The following is a 17,914-nucleotide window of genomic DNA, read 5'->3' on the forward strand; positions in this document are numbered from 1 at the left end:
TTTTTCTTAAGCCCTTGACATTTCTTTTCTTGATTTCTGTCCTTTCATCATCCTTGTTAGATTTTTCTCTTCTTCAGTTGTTCACTGGTTTGATTTTGCTGCATCTTCATTCCCCAAGGGTTTTGCTCTGAGATGAGTACTCCTTCAATATTATTTTATAGACTTCATGAAATCCTGCATTGTTTTCAGTGTTTGTATTTTCACTTTACAATTGAATTGCATTGTGTTTACTTTGTCTTATTGGATGCTTGCAACATTAGGCTATTAGTGAGTGATTGATGGGGCAAAGCCAGAATACATAGTTGCAATAGATGTTAGTGTCAAATAGAAATGGATTTTATAAGTGATCAAGGCACTTTTGATTCCTGTGTAAACTTGTAACTTAAAGAACTCGACTGCCTATTTAAATAATAGCTAATTTTTATTGAGACTTTCAACATGACTGGCAAATTTCCATATATGCATCATGTAATTAATTTGTTCAGTGTGTCTGCAAATAAGTCTTTTGTTTTCTTCATTTTATACTTTGAGTAAACCAAGGCTTAAAAGTAGTAACTTTTGCCACAATGAAGCTAAGTAATTTGTCTGATATAAGGGCTAGTCAAGCGTGGGGCTGGGAACCACAACCTATACTTGGTTGTACTAATGTGTACACACACACACTTTTGTGCAAAAAAAGAAAAAAAAAAGGATTGTAATTTTCTTGTTTCACTTAGTATTATGTTTTGAATATGAACACACTATATGAATGGGCTGTAATTTTAAGAGAACTTCCCTGTTTAGATTTTGTGTACAGTTTTTGTTTATTTTTCATTTTACTAATGTTGATATCCTTGGTAACTAAGAGGCTTAGATTTTAATAGCCCTGTGAGAAATAAGAGTGGAGTTATTGGGCCTGGGAGAGATGAGTTGGAACTGAGCTCACCTCCTAAAGCCTTGCATCTCAAAGTGTTAACCCTCACTCAAAGGGTAGACTAGGGAAAAAATATTTACTCAGAGTTACAGAAAGAAAGTAAGGATGCTTGCCTGTTTTCACCTGGGTTCTGAGTGAGGGGGAAAAGTTTCCTAAGATTGTGTACTTACTGTTTTACTCTCATCTGGGTTTGTGTTTTATATTTGTATTTACTGCATCATTAAGAAAACTTCAAACTTAAAAATTAATGTAGAACCACTCTGTAATAGAGAAATGCATATAGTCTGGCTGTTTGGAATTCCCATGGATAAAGCCCCACTGATGTTGAGCTCACTATCCAAAATTACAACAACAATGACAAAAGAAAACAATACTTTAAACAAAAGTCAGAGACACAAGAGACAACAGAATTAAATCCTCAGGAATTTCACAAAGAAGAACTAGTAAATAATTAAAACTACTTGTAAAGTTCATTTAAAAGTAAATGCTACAATTATAGTGAAAGTGAAAGTCACTCAGTCGTGTCAACTGTTTGTGACGCCATGGACTATAAAGTCCGTGGACTTCTCCAGGCCAGAATACTGGAATGCATAGCTGTTCCCTTTGCCAGGGGATCGTCCCAACCCAGGGGTCGAACCCAGGTCTCCCACATTGTGGGCGGATTCTTTACCAACTGAGCTACTAGGGAAGCCCTTAATATTAATAAAATAGAAATATTAAAAATGATTAAAGATAGAAAAAGAAAAACAAAACTATTAAAAAACATAAAGGCCATGGAGATCAGGGCCAGGGTGGGTGATAAATAGCACTTCACAATAAAACTTTAGTCATTAAAAAAAGCTGATTGGGTAGGATGTAATGTAAAAAGACGAATGTGAAGAGAAAACTAATGATACAGAAGGTACAGAAGGACCTATGGGTCCATAGGTACTGCCCTGAATAAATAGAATTGATAAATTCAAAAGCATAATGTTATCCCAGTAGAAAAGTAATTGTAAACACAAACCAAAGCACTGAGTAGACACCTAAGAAAACACAACATGTAAGAGAATATCTTGAGACTCATCAGAGAGGAAAGAGAGATCCTTACAAATCAGTGACAAACTAATGACAGATTTCTGAACAGTAATGGTAGAAGTCAAAATACCTTAAAGAATGGGAGCGGTGTAAAGATATCTTGAGACAATAAATATATTGTAAAATAAAAGCTTCATACAGTTGTCTCAGAGACATACAAATAATGATCAGTGTGTAACATTACAGAAAAGGAGATAATCAGACATTATTGCTCTCTGATGTGATGCAGTAGGAAGTTTGTAACACCGTGTATGCCATATACTTGCTGAAAAAAGATTAAACCCCAATTCTATCAAGTCAGTAGGTCAACCACCATTTTTTAGGAAGTTTAGAGATTATATATAAAAACTTACTAGTGCTAAAGAGTGGAGAGGGTAATGGCAACCCACTCCAGTACTCTTGCCTGGAAAATCCTATGGATGGAGGAGCCTGGTAGGCTGCAGTCCATATGGGGTCGCTAGGAGTTGGACACAACTGAGTGACTTCAGTTTCACTTTTCACTTTCATGCATTGGAGAAGGAAATGGCGACTCACTCCAGTGTTCTTGTCTGGAGAATCCCGGAGACGGCAGAGCCTGGTGGGCTGTTGTCTATGGGGTCGCAGAGTTGGACACGACTGAAGTGACTTAGCAGCAGGAGTGCTAAAGAGTACAAGCAGCAAACTCCAGAATGTGGTAAATTCTAAAAGGACACCTAACCCACTTTCTTTAAGAAATGAATGGCAAGATAGGAAAACAAAATCAGTGTTCACTGGTAACACATTGGTAGCTTGAAATTAACCATGATAGGCATATTTACACCACAGAGATCAGCAAATGCCTAAATCAGGGTTTGATTTATTGCTTATTGATTGTCTAGGCTTAAAAATGACAGAGCAGTGCCGATAATGCTGACTTACAAAAGTGCCATGTCTTTAGCTATTTATTGTATTGTGCATAATTCAGAAAACTGAGAATATATTCTTTCATTCAAAAATGATTATCCACTTCAGCAAAGAAGTCACACCACTCACATTGGTGACATCGTTGATGTAAGTCAAAGTACTACCCAGGACCCCAAACTACACTCGAAAGGCCAGTTGCTAAACATTTACCAGCACAGTGCTGGTCAGGGCATAATCAAATTCAGTGCTTTGGTAGAAAATAGATAATAATTTAAATTTATTATACTGTTATTTAGCTTTCAAAATCATCATGGCAACATATAGGCATTAACTAAGAAAAAAAAGGTTAAGTTTCAAAAGCCATTTGCTGCAGCATAAAATAATTTAAAATTTGAAGCCTTTGATATATGTCTATTGTGGATGACAAATAGAATCATAATTTAGAGTTTGAAGAACTCTTAAAATTAATTCAGGCGAATCTGCCTTACAGATAGAAATTTTTTCTCTAGTGTTAATCCATTGTCTAGGTTGTATTTAAATTATTCTAGAGGCAGAGCTCATTTACCTGATAATAGTGCTGGAGAATTCTAAAAGTAGAATTCTTTTTTATCTTGAGGTATACTTTGTTTTCTTTTAATTTTTTCCAGCTAGTTCTGGTACTTGACTTCTGGAGAAACACAGAAGCAACCAACCTTGTAGAACAACAATCCTTCAGGTATAAAGGTAGCCGGACTGTCTCCATTTAGACCTTTTTGAGCAGAGTATACCTTTAGTTTCTTTAACCACACTTTGTGTCATTTATTTTCTAGACTCTGTGTTTTAGACCGTGTTGCCTTTCTAAACATTCGCATCACTGTCTTTTGACTTTTATTGACTTTGTAGATGAAGTAAAAGCCCTTGGATCTTTTGTGTGTGTGGGCGCCAGTTACATATTTCATTCTATGTTGCTTGGTTTTCTTTAACCCAAAGCAAGCCTTTGTATTTATTCATTCTTAGTCTTAATATTGTTTTCAGCATAGCATTCCTGATTATATAAATGATATTAAATTATAATGTTATCATTCTTGATATTTCTTAATCCTGTCAATTTTGTATCAGTTGCACATTTGATAAAGTGTTTATTGTTTGCATTGAAATTTTTGTTTAAAATGTTGAACTTTGAAAGGTATCAGTAATACAGTTCTCCATTAAAAAGCCCTCTCTGAATTTGCTTCTACCTTATCATTACTTTTTGCTATGAGTCTACCTACCAGTTCTTAGTCACCCATATTTCACTCTCTTATAGTCCATCATGATATATTTTGTCAGATGCTTTGTCCAACTGAGATTGGGTTACACTATGTCTCTGGTGTCCTCTCCAGTGAAATATACTTCAGTACTTCTATTTTTGAAAAGTAGGCATTTTCAAAAGATCCTGGCATGGTTAAATGTTGAAGTCGCATTCTCCCACAGATGGAAAGGTAGAAAATCCATGAAGAATGATGAGCTAGATAGTTAAGACGTTAAAAGAGAAAAGGGACAGGTGGATCACTGGGCTGAAAAGAAAATAGCCCGTGCCATGAAAGTGGAGCTTATTCAGTGAGAAAGTATTCTGATCAGGTGAAATGTCAGGGATCTGTAATAGAGTGAACAGTATTTGTTAGTCTTTCCCTCCTGTCGTCTTTTTCCTTTGAAAAGTATGTGGTAAAATATTAACAGTGATGCTTCTAAGAATCCGCCTGCAGTGCAGGAGACCTGCTTTCAATCCCTGGGTTGGGAGGATCCCCTGGAGAAAGGAAAGACTACCTACCCACTCCAGTAGACTGGCCTGGAGAATTCCATGGACTGTACAGTCCATGGGGTTGCAAAGAGCTGGATGCGACTGAGCGACTTTCAGTCTCACTTTTCTGAGTGTATATGGGTGTTTCTTTGCTATGTGTAGGATCTTCTTACTGTTTTTGCACTGGACAGACTAGTATATACTTCACAGTATTATTTTGAGGATTAAAAGAATAACTCACTGTGAAATTGTCTAGTACATTCCCCTGTATTTTGTAGATAGTAGATAAAGTTTTATTTAACCTTTGTTAAATTTTTCCAATTGCTTAATTCTATTGGCCAACCACAGTAGAGGTTGTCAGGGAGTTAACCAGTAGTTGTCTCATCATATTCCTTGACCTCCACCCTCCTTTATTGTACCCAGACCGATTTATTTGCTACTGGAAGGAAGAAAAATATATAGTAGGTCACTTGATTAAATAGTGTTCATAGAATGATGACTTTCTCTTTCCCACAACCTATTTCTTTCCTAAAAATCATAATTTACAAGCAACATCTTCTAGAAAATAGTCTGATTAGTTGTCTCATTTTCTAGCCCACAGTCATGCTACTCTTATTCATGTTACTCTTAAAATCAGCAAGATAGAGGAAAGAGGCTATAAAGATAAAAATTCATGGGTTCATGAATTATTTTAGAATTTACTTTCTTTAGTTGCTTACCTGATTGCATTAATTAGTTTATGGCAGGTTTTACTTTCTTTGAACTTGAGAGTTTCTATAGGATGGATTAGTAGGCCCCGTCTTTAAAATCTCTTGGTTCAATACATTGTAATTAGTTTTTGGTAATTGAATCTTTCTGTCTTTTTTTCTTGCAGATTGAGGTGGTGCCATGCAGCAAGAAGCAGAGAGATGCAGAGTTCGAGCCAGGAGGCCTGACATGGCACTTTATGTACCCAAAGCTCGAAGGGGTATAGTACTACTCAAATCAGGTGATGAGGGAAAAAGCTGTAGTCCACCTAACTCTGTGGTGAAAGAAGAACAAAGGGAAGATTCTCTCTCCCAAAAGGAGATCTTTCAAGACAAATGCGAGACTCCAAGACTAAGTATTAATCCTGATAAAAAGGAGCACAGTCGTAGAGATGGAAAGAAATATTCAACGAAATTTAAAAAAGATACATGCCTTCAAGAAAGAAAGAAAGATAGGGTTTGTACTAAGAGGGCAACTGCAGAATCCAAAGAAGTATTATCCCAAGGACATCAGCAAAGAGTCTTCAATACTGGGATTGTACCTAGCGTACCTTTACAAAGACATTTTAAACCAAAGAAGGTAGAGTGTTTGGAGGTTGAAACCAGAGATGTGATAGGACATGATGGGTTGCTTCTATCTCAGTCTTGTTCAGAAATCAGTAAGGCTTGGGTTCCAAACAAGCCATCCACAAACGTGGAAATCTCTGATATCAAGAGAAATGAACTAAATGGGGAAACATTTGAAGATAGAAATTTGGAAAACAGAATGGAAACTGATGCCAAGATTATGGAGATACTATCCCAGTTTCCTGGAGATTTTAATTCTGTGGTGAAACCTGAGAGTGTGATCTCACCAGTAAAACAAAACTCTGATTCTGGAATTGTACAACAAGGCATGCAAACATTAGATGGAATGCTGAAGCACAGCAATGGTGCCATCACTACTGATTCTGTTCCTGGCAGTTCAGATGGTATCATTGGTCAGACTTATGTAGACTTGGATGCTGAGAATGTTGGTGATACAGCCAATAGGATGGACTCTGTCTCGAGTCAGAAAGGTATGGATTCCATTCCTGAGACTGTGGGTCACCTCTCTCATCAAATGACTATGGGCAGCAAATTAGAGAGCACAAATGACATTTCTGATCCAACAACGATTGGAGGGTGTGAGGAGAATGACAGCACTGCTGATGAGTTATGTGTGAAGCACGAATCTTCTGACACAGCTGCCCTTGCTCATGAAACATATACAGATAATGAGTCCGAGAGTGTACGTGACATTACCAATAAGACATGTACAATGGACATTACAGATACCATATCTGATCAAAGGGTAGGCAGCCTTTGTGTAGTTGCAGTTAGAGTAGCAGATGAAGCTTGTAGCAACACAGGGAGTTTCTCAGACTGTTTAGAAATGAATGCAGATACAGCCCTTCTTCATGCAGCTGAAAGTGGGAATGACACTGAAAATTTCAGTAACCTGACTGCTTGCTCAGATATCTATGCTGAGAGTATTTCATCTAGTTTCACAGAGTCAACAGGAAAGTTGATAGAGAGCTTGTCAGATTGTGCTTCCTCCTTACCTATAAAGAAGATAACTGGTAGTAATTGTAACACTTTTTTGGACTCTGAACTCAGTATGTTAGATGGGACAAACGTATTTTCAGATAGTGCCTTGGGCAGTGATCTTGATGGTACTGGTGATATAACAGAGGCATTACATGAACTTAAGACTGCTGAAGAGTTCCAAACAGAAGATGGTGACTCAGAGAATGTGGAATTTGGTATATCCTTTCCTGATATAGAATCAGTGTCTAAGGAAACATCTGTGGAGCCAAAAGCAACAGATATATCTCATACAGAAAGAAATGCTGCTACTGAGGAGAGCTGGGAGTCTATGTTCAATGATGATGGTGAGTGCCTGGACCCACGTCTTCTCCAAGAGGTATGTTTTAGTAGAAATTGCTTGCCACTTAGGTAGTTTATCAATTCATAGAACCTAGGATTTGGGGAATAATTTTAGCAGACATTTTTGTTCAGTCACCCATTCACTCATATTACATCCAGTGTAACAGTTCCTGCAACAAACTAATAGGATCGTAGATTGCAAAAAGAATGTCTGGTCTTTGAGAAACAAAACATCTCCTGGTAAACTATATCTCTTAATAGTGGAATCCTGAGAGATCTTATTGAATAAAGATGAGTTTAGTGGCTCTGGCTAACTGTTGAGAAAATACAGAGGGAAACTTATTCGAAAAGGCTTTTCTGTGTTGACAAGATGTATTTTACACCAGCCTATTTGAAGAAAAGAATAATTTATTATTCATACTTATTCTGTTCTTCCAACGGATGTTGGAATGTTGTTAGACACTCTAGAGGGAAGGAACGGTGTGATAAAGGAACGTATGGTGGTTTTTTTAAGTTTGTGCTGAGTTAAAGAATAAGTGATTGTTGAATGCATACAGAAAATATGCTGGCTAGGTAGAGTTCATAAATACAAAATGTTGGGTTTAAAGGCATTTTAGAAATTATTTAGTTCAGTCTTTTTATTTTCTTGATTTAGACATTCCCTCTCTATCCAGCATTTAAATTCCTTACCATGATTAAGAATCGTTGGTTTTGAATAGTAGAATCATTTCCCCTTTTATTCCTTATAGTGAGTTCATATAACCTTTGCTCAGAAGGGGAAAAAAATCATTTCCCTATAAAATCTCCAGTTTTATACATAGGGAAATTGAAGGTTAATGGTTGTATCTTTAAGAAAGGCAGATTCAGGATTTCAGTCTACAGTCCTAATCCTGTATTTATGTTCTTTCTACCAGACCACTTCCTCACGTATGAGATAGTTTTGTATGAGTGACTCCACAGAGCATTTTAAATGCTAAGTGATGAGTCTTTTGTTTTCGATAGTTGAACCAGAAGTACAGAAAAATGTTTACAAGCACGTATAAAAGAGACACGTGAAACTGAAGAGGGCAACCCATTGGACAGAATTGAGTTTTCAATATCAAGCACTTCCTCCTTACTCTTGGGAGGTGTTTGCATGCACATTTGTGCCATTAGTACTTCTTACTGTGAAGTCAGGAAACAGTAGATCTTAAACATTTCTTAGAATATAGAGCAGAAAGGCATCTACATATTAACGTTCACGAACCCTTTGAAATTGCATGCAAAATTTTGTATGTGAGTGCAGTCCTTCATAACTTTCATCAGATTCTCCAAGGTGATCGTTTCCAAAGTATGGTCCCTGGTCCAGCAGTGTAAGCATCACCAGGGAACTTACTAGAAATGCGAGCTCTGTAGTGAGATTCACATGCACATAAGTGAGAACCACTGCTCACAGGCAGCATGCAAGCTTAAATTATATCAAGATGTGAGTGTGGTAACATGAGAGGGCCGTCAGCTCATAATGAAAAAGAAAAACACTGTTCAGAGATTTTAGACCCAAATCAGGTTAAAATATACTAATAATATAGTGAGTTAGGTGATTATAGAGAAGTTATTAAGGACCCAAGCATTGGGAGAAGGCCTGAGTCTTGGGAAGGAAGCAGTGTTCTTAGTTGGCAAAGGGCCTGCTTAAGGAGACGAGAGACCACAGGTGTGTGTAGGTGAGAACAAAACGAAGCTTCTTACAAAAGAGGGCATAGGACACAGAGCCTTCTTATACATGGTAGGACTCCATAAGTATTTATTGAATGAATGTGAGTCAGTAGGGCAGAGTTGCTCTCTGCCTTTCAGGTTAGCCTCCAGGAGCTTTCACACATCGCAGCTGCTTGAGTTTTGATTCTGTGTGGTAGCTTAGGCTATGGCTTCTGTGTTGGGAGGAGGGAGGTTCAGGTGTGCAACTGTTGTTAGATCTTAACACTGTTTAGGTGTGAAAGAATTTAGGGAACCAAGTCTCTAGAGGGGCATAGTAATATTGCCAAAGAAAACACTGAGTTGAACTAAAGTTGGGAACAGCTGGAAAACAGAGTTGGTGGTGTTTTAAGCTGAAGATAGCCAGTGCCTGGGTGTTGTGTTTGGGTATCTTTTGAGATGCTTGGTAACGTTTGAGATCTATGTTGAGGCATGAAGATAGATGAGAGCAGGAAAGAAGTTGGATTGAGAGTGCAAGTAGTGAATCCAACTCCCAGCTGTTGTCTCCTGTGTTTTGGGTTTTAAAAAGTGTGATAATGATAATGCTATTAAAAGATGTCACAAATCCAAGAAAATTAATAGCCTTTTGATGACTATTACTCCTAATTTATTATTTACAATTGTGCCAAGCGTACTTTATTAAAGTAAGTGTCTGCTTACCTTGAAAACTTTCCAACCAAAGATTTTTGGCTCTTTTCCCATCTGGCCTGTTTTTCTTTGATGACAATGGCTAGCCATAGAGGTATGCCTAATACTTCTGGTAGGCAGGAAAGTATGCTCTAGAGCAGGGTGTGGTAGTCATTGGTATGTGAAGCAGTTTCCTGACCTTTTGAACTTCTATATCTGCCTGAGTCATTAGCTCCCAGAACTGCAGCTCTTGATGAGTCTCTAAAGATTACATGATCTCCTAAAGCCATGGTATGGGATGCCCAGAAATTGAGATTTTTAACTGATAAAGAAAAGGATATTGGCATGACTTCTTTTAACCTTTAAGATCTTGATACCAGAACGTAGGAATTATTGTCTAGATAAAACTTCCTTTTCTGCCTCCTGTATCACTCAGCAGACTTATTAGTAGGAGGGTTAGTGAGATGTCAGCAGCATAACATTGATATTGCTAGACGCTGGCACCTGGTCCCTTCACTGGCCATTTCTGGTTTTGAGGTATGTTTTTAGATAGGGGTAAATATTTAGGTAGGAGTTTTCTTTTGTTTTAGACGGTTACTAACAATGTATAACCTAACCCTGATGCTAGGAGGGATTGGAGGCAGGAGGAGAAGGGGACGATGGAGGATGAGATGGCTGGATGGCATCACTGACTCGATGGACATAAGTTTGAGTAAACTCCGGGAGTTGGTGATGGGCCGGGAGGCCTGGCGTGCTGTGATTCATGGGGTCGCAAAGAGTTGGACGACTGAGAGACTGAACTGACTGACTGATAACCATGGAAAAGAGAAAAGGAACACCATTCATTTCCAAATCATCATCTTTCTGTGTGTGCCTACTCATGTTCATACTTCATCAGTGGTATCTTTCCATCTAGTTGTCCCAGTCATGCTGGGAAGATGAGGGAATCCAGAGGTGTCTCCCTATTTCTCAGTCTTCCTTGACAACAAGTTTAACCGACTACAGTGTTTTCACTCTTCAGGGGGCTTGGATGGCATCTTCCCAAGAATGCCATCATCAGTTTGCCATATTAACCTTTTTGTACTGCCTGAATAGGAGCCAGGTCCCTGTTGGTTCAGTATATTGACTTGGTCCCTGCCCATATGCTTATGTGCCACATATTACTATTCATTAGAGGCAACTAGAGCTCCCACATTTGTCCTCTGGCACTGGGATCAGTAAGTGTTCATCTGACATGCCTGATTATTGTAGCTTTCTTTTTTATTTCCTTTTGTTCATCTCCTTTTCTGTACTCTTATTCACTTTCACCCTTTCTTCTTTCTTACTATGCCTTAATCCAGTGTTGTAGCCATGGCTTTCTCTCACTGATATTTATCAGTGATGTTAAAATGTTGCTGATACCTATTCTAGAGAAATCGTTAGATGACACCTTGAGTGCTGTTCTGCCTATTCTGTGTTAAACATTTTATGAGGTCATAGTTTGCATTTCTGGCCTTGGTTTCTTGATAAGGTCAGTGGAGGCATAGCCCTAGATAATATTATATAATTTTATTTGTAGGTTGAGAACACCACTGAAGACATTTTCTACTCTTAATGTGTAAAATCTTAAAAAGTTAAAAAGTCTAAATTTATCCTTCTAGTGTTGTAAAGGATTTATGCCCAAAGCAGTATAGAAAAGGGATGGAAGCCCTAACTTATGCTGTATATTATACACTGTAGTTTTATTACCTTTTTAGGGAACTCTTTTTGGATGTATTTGGACTTTGGGTCATGAGAAATTTTACAAAATGTTTGAAAATACTTTAAAAATAGTGTTATTTCCCTCTTTGCCAAATACAGAAAGTTAAATGGGTAAAACATTTTAATTCTAGCTTTTGTTTTGTTCACATTACTGTGGACCAACATGAAATATTCTTGGCTGTTACTCTCAGTTTTCCGTGGAAATGGAATACCAGTGATAAAATCAAATTCAGATAATTCAAAGATGTTATTTTTTGTATATAGCTTAAGCCTATTCTTCAGCCAAATCCCAAATCTTTTAATTTGTCAAAGTTTATAATAAATAATAAATTTTAAATTTTATTTTCTTTAGTAGAAAGTGAGTTAATAAGCAGTTAAGAAACTACAGGGTAAGAGTAGAAGAGAAAACTAGAAACAAAGGGCTTGAATAACATAACCTAAATAATAAGAATTGACTGCATGGGTTAATTCTATGAATAATTATGAAAATAGATATAGTGACATTGAAGCAACTGCAGTAATGTTACACCTTCAACTCCTGGTCAAGTCTCTGTTGTCCATGTCCCTGTAATCTCCTGATATATCCAATATTTAAATTTGTTACAGCCGCAACTATAGTTTAAAGTGGGGTATTATGTTTAATTGTGATTACAGGTATCTACAGAAATTTTTTTTCCCTACCTTCTAAGATCAGAGGCAGGATTACACTATAGGCCTTGAAAAATAAGATCTAGGAACTGAAACTTTAACCTAAGAGAACTGTACGTGTCTTTTTTTTTTTTAAGTGGAATGTTAGCATTGAAAGGGACCTATAACATAATATTTTATGTTTACCTCTTGCTTTATAGGTAAGGCAGCTAAGCCCCAGAAAGGTTATTACTGACCTAGCTAACATTACTGCCAGAGTTGGCCCAATCTCCTGGTTTTCTCACCTGGGCTCTTTCCATGACAGTAAGCCTTTGCCTCTACCTAAAGGTCTCAGCCAGTCAACAGACACTGTATAGCTATTCTGTGCCCAGCTCAGATACTGGTGATGTGAGGGGTCAAAGAGAAGGATAACAGTGTTAAGGAGGTTATAGTCTTGTGGAGCTGATGAGACTTTCAGAAATGTCTAGAAAAAATATTCTATTTTATTAAATTGAAAATGCTATTGATTGTAAAATATATCATTATTTTATGTATCAGTAAAAAAGAAATCACAGTGCTTACCCTTTGGAATTTTATTTTATATCTATCAAAAGAGCTTCTTTAGGCTTAATTATTAATAGAGGGTGTCCCAGGTGGTGCAGTAGTAAAGAATCTGCCTCCTAATGCAGGAGATGCATGAAATGCAAGTTTGATCCCTGGATCAGGAAGATCCCCTGGAGTAGGAAATGGCAACCCACTCCAGTATTCTTGCCTGGGAAATCCCATGGACAAAGGAACGTGGCGGGCTACAGTTCATGGGGTCACACAGAGAGTCAGATATGACTGAGCACAGCAGAGTGGCACACAGACTTAGACATAAATTTTTATCATGTATCTGATAGATATGTGAAATATTTTGTAGGTGAAATAAATTGGTTAGCTTCCTAAAACTTTGTGTTTATAGCCCAACTCTTTCTAATAATTTCTTGACTTAGTCATTGATATTGATGCCTTTCCATCCTCTTATCATTTTCTGTGCCAACAAGAACTTTGATGATACAGCATTTCTTAAAAGAATACGTAAAAAAAAGCAAAAATCATTGTTGTTGGATTCTTAAGCCATCTTTTCATTTACATAGAAGTATTCTTTTTTTTTTTAATTTACATAGAAGTATTCTTATATTGAGATTTTCTTCCACACTGCTGGACCAGTGTGGAATGCCTGCAAATTTTGGTACTGGTGCTTTTGGGTCTCATGTATGTGCAGGCAAGCAGTGACAATATGTATGATTAAGATGCATACTGATATTGGAGATGTTAAAATGTGCATCTTAGAATTGATGAAATATGATCTATATCCAGCTTCCAAGTGTATGATACAGTAGTATAAGGAGTGGAGAAACCATCAAAATGGGGTCAATGGGAAAAGCTTCAAGAGGAGATAAAGATTGAAGCTGGGTCTTCGAAGAAGAAGGATCAGAAGCAGACAAGGCATTCCAGGCTGTGAAAGCAGCTTGTAAAAAAACACGGAATGTTCCCAGAGTTAGGTCCTCAGTTTGTCACTATCAGAAGTTTAGATAATCTATTTAGAAATTTTGTTGTTGTTGCCTTCCTTTTATCATTTGTTGAATTGTTTGCATGATTTATATAACCAGAACAATTAAAGTTTATTGGTAAAGGGAAAGAAAACAAGTGTCATTTTACCCCAAATTTCAAAATGCCATCCAAAATCATTTTAAAAATATATGTTGCATAAATCAAATTCTTATTGATGAGGGCTCCATGTAAAATCAGTCTCGGTAAGCAGGCATTTGGACAAAGTAATTAATTTGAGGCATGTGCCTCAAATATTCATTCCACAAGTATTTTTTGAATGCCTAGTTTGTGCACATTAATGTGTGCAGTGGGAGTATATAGGGGTGAATATGACATGTCCCTTGTAGGTGTATTATAGAATCAGAATATTGATGAGGAAACTGAAACTCCAGCCTTGCTCCCTGTATTAATTTGTTAAGGTTGCCAGGGCACGGAACCCTTGACTGGCTGTGACAGAGTACCACAGAAACTTGTTCTCTCACAATTCTAGGAGCCAGAAGTCCAAGATCAAGGTGTCAGCAAGGGTTGGATTCTTCTGAGGCCTCGCCTTGGTTTGTAAATGGCTGTGTTTACATGATCTTCCCTCTGTCTGTGTCCAAATTTCCTCTTATAAGGACACCACTCAGATTAGGATCTACTTTAACTTAATACCACTTTAAAGACATGATCTCTAAATACAGTTATATTCTAAGGTATTAGGGTTTATGACTTTGACTCATGAATTTTGGGAGGACACAGTGAAGCCCATAGCACTCTCTGAAGTCCTCCCATTATTCAGTGTGGCCGCACCAAACTGTTTAATGAATGCTACACTCCTTGCATGCTTTTGCACACTTCTGTCTACGATACTTTTCTCTGCATAATTTCTTTATTTGGGTAGTGAAGAAGAGTAAGCAATGTTCATTCTCCACTGGTAACACCTTCTTCATTCTTATAACTTTATTACATATTAAAATTCTTTGTTCAGGTTCTTTCTCGAATGTGATGTTAAACATACATTAAATGTTCGTTGGATAGGTGGTTAGGTAGTGAGGTTAAAGCTAGAGGAAGAGATAGGTTTAATTAATATTAGGTGTTATGCAGTGAGTACTATAAAAGTAGTGCAGATGATGGGGCTTCCTTTGTGGTCTAGTGATTAAGGGAGCACAGGTTCAGTCCCTGGTCAGGAAGCTAAGATCCCACATGCCGCATGGCACAGCAAAAAAACAAAAAGTAGTGCAGATGAGGTAAATGCTATAGAAGTATAGAGGAAGAGTCAGATTATACATGTGATCAAAAATAATGTGATCAAATCAACAGGCAGAAAGAAGCAAGATGTGTTTAGGCATATTGTTGTTCAGTCGCTCAGTCATGTCCAATTCTCTTCAACCCCACGGACTGCAGCACGCCAGGCTTCCCTGTCCTTTACCATCTCCTGGAGCTTGCTCAAACTCATGTCCGTTGAGTCGGTGATACCATCCAGCCATCTCACCCTCTGTCGTCCCCTTCTGCCTTCAATCTTTCCCAGCATCAGGATCTTTTCCTGTGAGTCAGTTCTTCTCATCAGGTGGCCAAAGTATTGGAGCTTTAGCTTCAGCATCAGTCCTTCCAGTGAACATTCAGGGTTGATTTCCTTTAGGGTTGACTGTTTGATCTTGCAGTCCAAGGGACTATTAAGAGTTTTCTCCAGCACCACAGTTTAAAAGCATCAATTCTTTGGCGCTTAGCCTTCTTTATGGTCCAACTCTCACATCCATACATGACTACTGGAAAAACAAAAGCTTTGACTATAGGACCTTTGTTGGCAAAGTAGTATCTCTCCTCTTTAGTACACTGTCTAGGTTTGTCATGACTTTCTTCCAAGGAGCAAGCATTTTTTAATTTCATGGCTGCAGTCACCATCTGCAGTGATTTTGGAGCCCAAGAAAATAGTCTGTCAGTGTTTCCGTTGTTTCCCCATCTGTTTGCCACGAAGTGATGGGACTGAATGCCATGATATTCATTTTTTGAATGTTGAGTTTGAAGCCAGGCTTTTCACTCTTCTCTTTCACTTTTTCAAGAGGCTGTTTAGTTCCTCTTTGCTTTCTGCCATAAGGGTGGTGTCATCTGCATATCTCAGGTTGTTATTTCTCCCGGCAGTCTTGATTCTGGCTTGTGCTTCATTCAGTGTGGCATTTTGCATGATGTACTCTGCATATAAGTTAAATAAGCAGGGTGACAATATACAGCCTTGACATACTTCTTTCCCAATTTTGAACCAGTTTGTTGTTCCATGGCTGGTTCTAACTTGCTCCTTGACCTGCATCCAGGTTTCTCAGGAGGCAAGTAAGGTGGTCTGGTATTCCCATCTCTTTAAGAATTTTCCACAGTTTGTTGTGATCCACACAGTCAAAAGCTTTTCGCATAGTCAGTGAAGCAGAAATAGATGTTTTTCTGGAATTCTCTTGCCTTTTCTATGATCCAGAGGATGTTGGCAATTTTATCTCTGGTTCCTCTGCCTTTTCTCAACATCTGGAAGTTCTTGGTTCACATACTGTTGAAGCCTAGCTTGGAGAATTTTGAGCATTACTTTGCTAGCGTGTGAAATGAGTGCAGTTGTGCACTCATAGGCATAGTATTTATGCCTGTTTAGGCATAGTATTACTTTTTGGTTGGAATGTAGCATATTTTAAGGGATGACATGACATAAAGCTAGAAAGGTTTTATATATATATATATATGTACAGTATCACCGATGTTTTCAATTACCACAAACTAATGTCTTAACACAGATTTATTGCCTTACAGTTCTTGAGGTCAGAAGTCCAAAATGGGTCTCACTGGACTAAAATTAGGATATTGGTAGGATTGTGTTCCTTTCTTGAGACTAGAGTGGAATCCGTTTTCTTGCCTTTTTCAGCTTCTCTTAGACTGCTGCCCTTCTTCCTTCGCTTGTGGCCCACTTCTGTCTGCAAACTGATCCTCAAATTCATATGGAAATGCAAGGGACTCAGAATAGCCAAAATGATTCTGAAAATGATCAGAGTAGGAAGACTCAAACCTCCTAATTTCAGAACTTATGAAACAATGGTAATCAAGACAGTGTGGCATTAGCATAAGGATGGTCTTGCAAGTAATTTCAGGCCCCCCTCCTTTCTGGAGCCCCCTTTCTGGGGCTCTGAGTTATTCTAAACTATCAACTCTAGGGTCATAAGAACTTGTTAAACATTTAGCTGATATCTTCTTGCCCACTTGTTTGGTGGCCACTTCTCATGATCTGCCAGAGGGAAAAAAGTTTAGGTATTCTCTCTCTTTGGGGGGACATGTCATCCTGTGGATTTCAGTTTCCTTGCATACTCAGTCAACTCTATGCTAAACTCAAGAAAAGCTATGATATGTATAGATCGTTTGGTCTTTCCTTATTGTTATGGTATGAGGGATATTCTCTTCTGCTTTCTGTATCCTAAGCAGGGTGGAAATAACATGGTACTTGGCCTATAATAGATTGAGGCAAGAATACTGGAGTGGGTTGCCATGCCCTCCTGTAGGAGATCGTCCCATCCCAGGGATCAAACCCAGGTCTCCTGCATTGTAGGCGGATTCTTTACTGTCTGAGCGACCAGGGAAGCCCAATAGATTCAACACCTCGTTAAAATTTGTTTAAATTGGGTTGAATTCATACTTAGATGCTAAGTAGTATGCTAAGTACTTACTGCATCATCTCATTTAGTCTTCTTCCCTACTTATAAGATGTTGGTGCTATTATTATGTCCTTTTTTTAAGACGTAAAACTGAAGCTTAGTGGAGAAAAGGAACTAGAGACACAGCAATAGATAAACATTTTCATCGATTTTACCTAAATCACCTTTTTCCTTTCCTGCCTCCTGAATAAAATTTTTAAATCCATTTTTCACTTCTCTGAGGAAAGGAGATGCATCTTTGGCATTGCAGATTCTTATTTTCTCATTTGACGGGAAAGGAGGTACAGTATAAAAGAAAGAATGCTTGAAGGTCTCGAGTTGGACTTTTGATTACCAGAACACACTTTTGAGCCTGAAGGTTCTGGGTGTTCAGTACTAGTGTCTAGGTGAATGACAAAATGACTGTCATGGCTACTTTGCTGTCACTTTTCACTTTTCCCTTTCCATTCTCCTGCTTCCAGTGTGAAATAGTTAACAGCATTCAGTTTTTAATCATAGGGTAAAATTTTAAATGCTCTTCATTACTGTTACTTTCTTTATTAACCTGTGTGGGAATTCCTTTAGGTAGCTTTAACGCTGGGGAACTTTAATTACCTGTACCACTTAACATTTGTCATAACAAATATCTTTGTAAGCTACCATCAACAATAGG

At 37.9% G+C, this 17,914-nt stretch overlaps 1 protein-coding gene across 4 annotated transcripts in view; it reads left to right on the forward strand.

Moving 5' to 3' along the window:
• R3HCC1L (R3H domain and coiled-coil containing 1 like) overlaps window positions 1–17,914 on the forward strand; it is a 67,850-nt gene that overhangs the window by 34,165 nt on the left and 15,771 nt on the right. For 3 of the 4 annotated variants that reach the window (XM_065923050.1, XM_065923047.1, XM_065923048.1), the window contains one exon: window positions 5,506–7,322. In XM_065923050.1, coding sequence (XP_065779122.1) covers window positions 5,520–7,322 — 1,803 coding nt within the window. In that variant the 5' untranslated portion in view covers window positions 5,506–5,519. Of the gene's footprint in view, window positions 1–3,519; window positions 3,596–5,505; window positions 7,323–17,914 lie in introns of those variants that run through there. The other variant, XM_065923049.1, reaches the window with a different exon arrangement.

This window comes from Muntiacus reevesi, chromosome 2 (genome assembly GCF_963930625.1).
Source record: "Muntiacus reevesi chromosome 2, mMunRee1.1, whole genome shotgun sequence".
Taxonomy (NCBI): domain Eukaryota; kingdom Metazoa; phylum Chordata; class Mammalia; order Artiodactyla; family Cervidae; genus Muntiacus; species Muntiacus reevesi.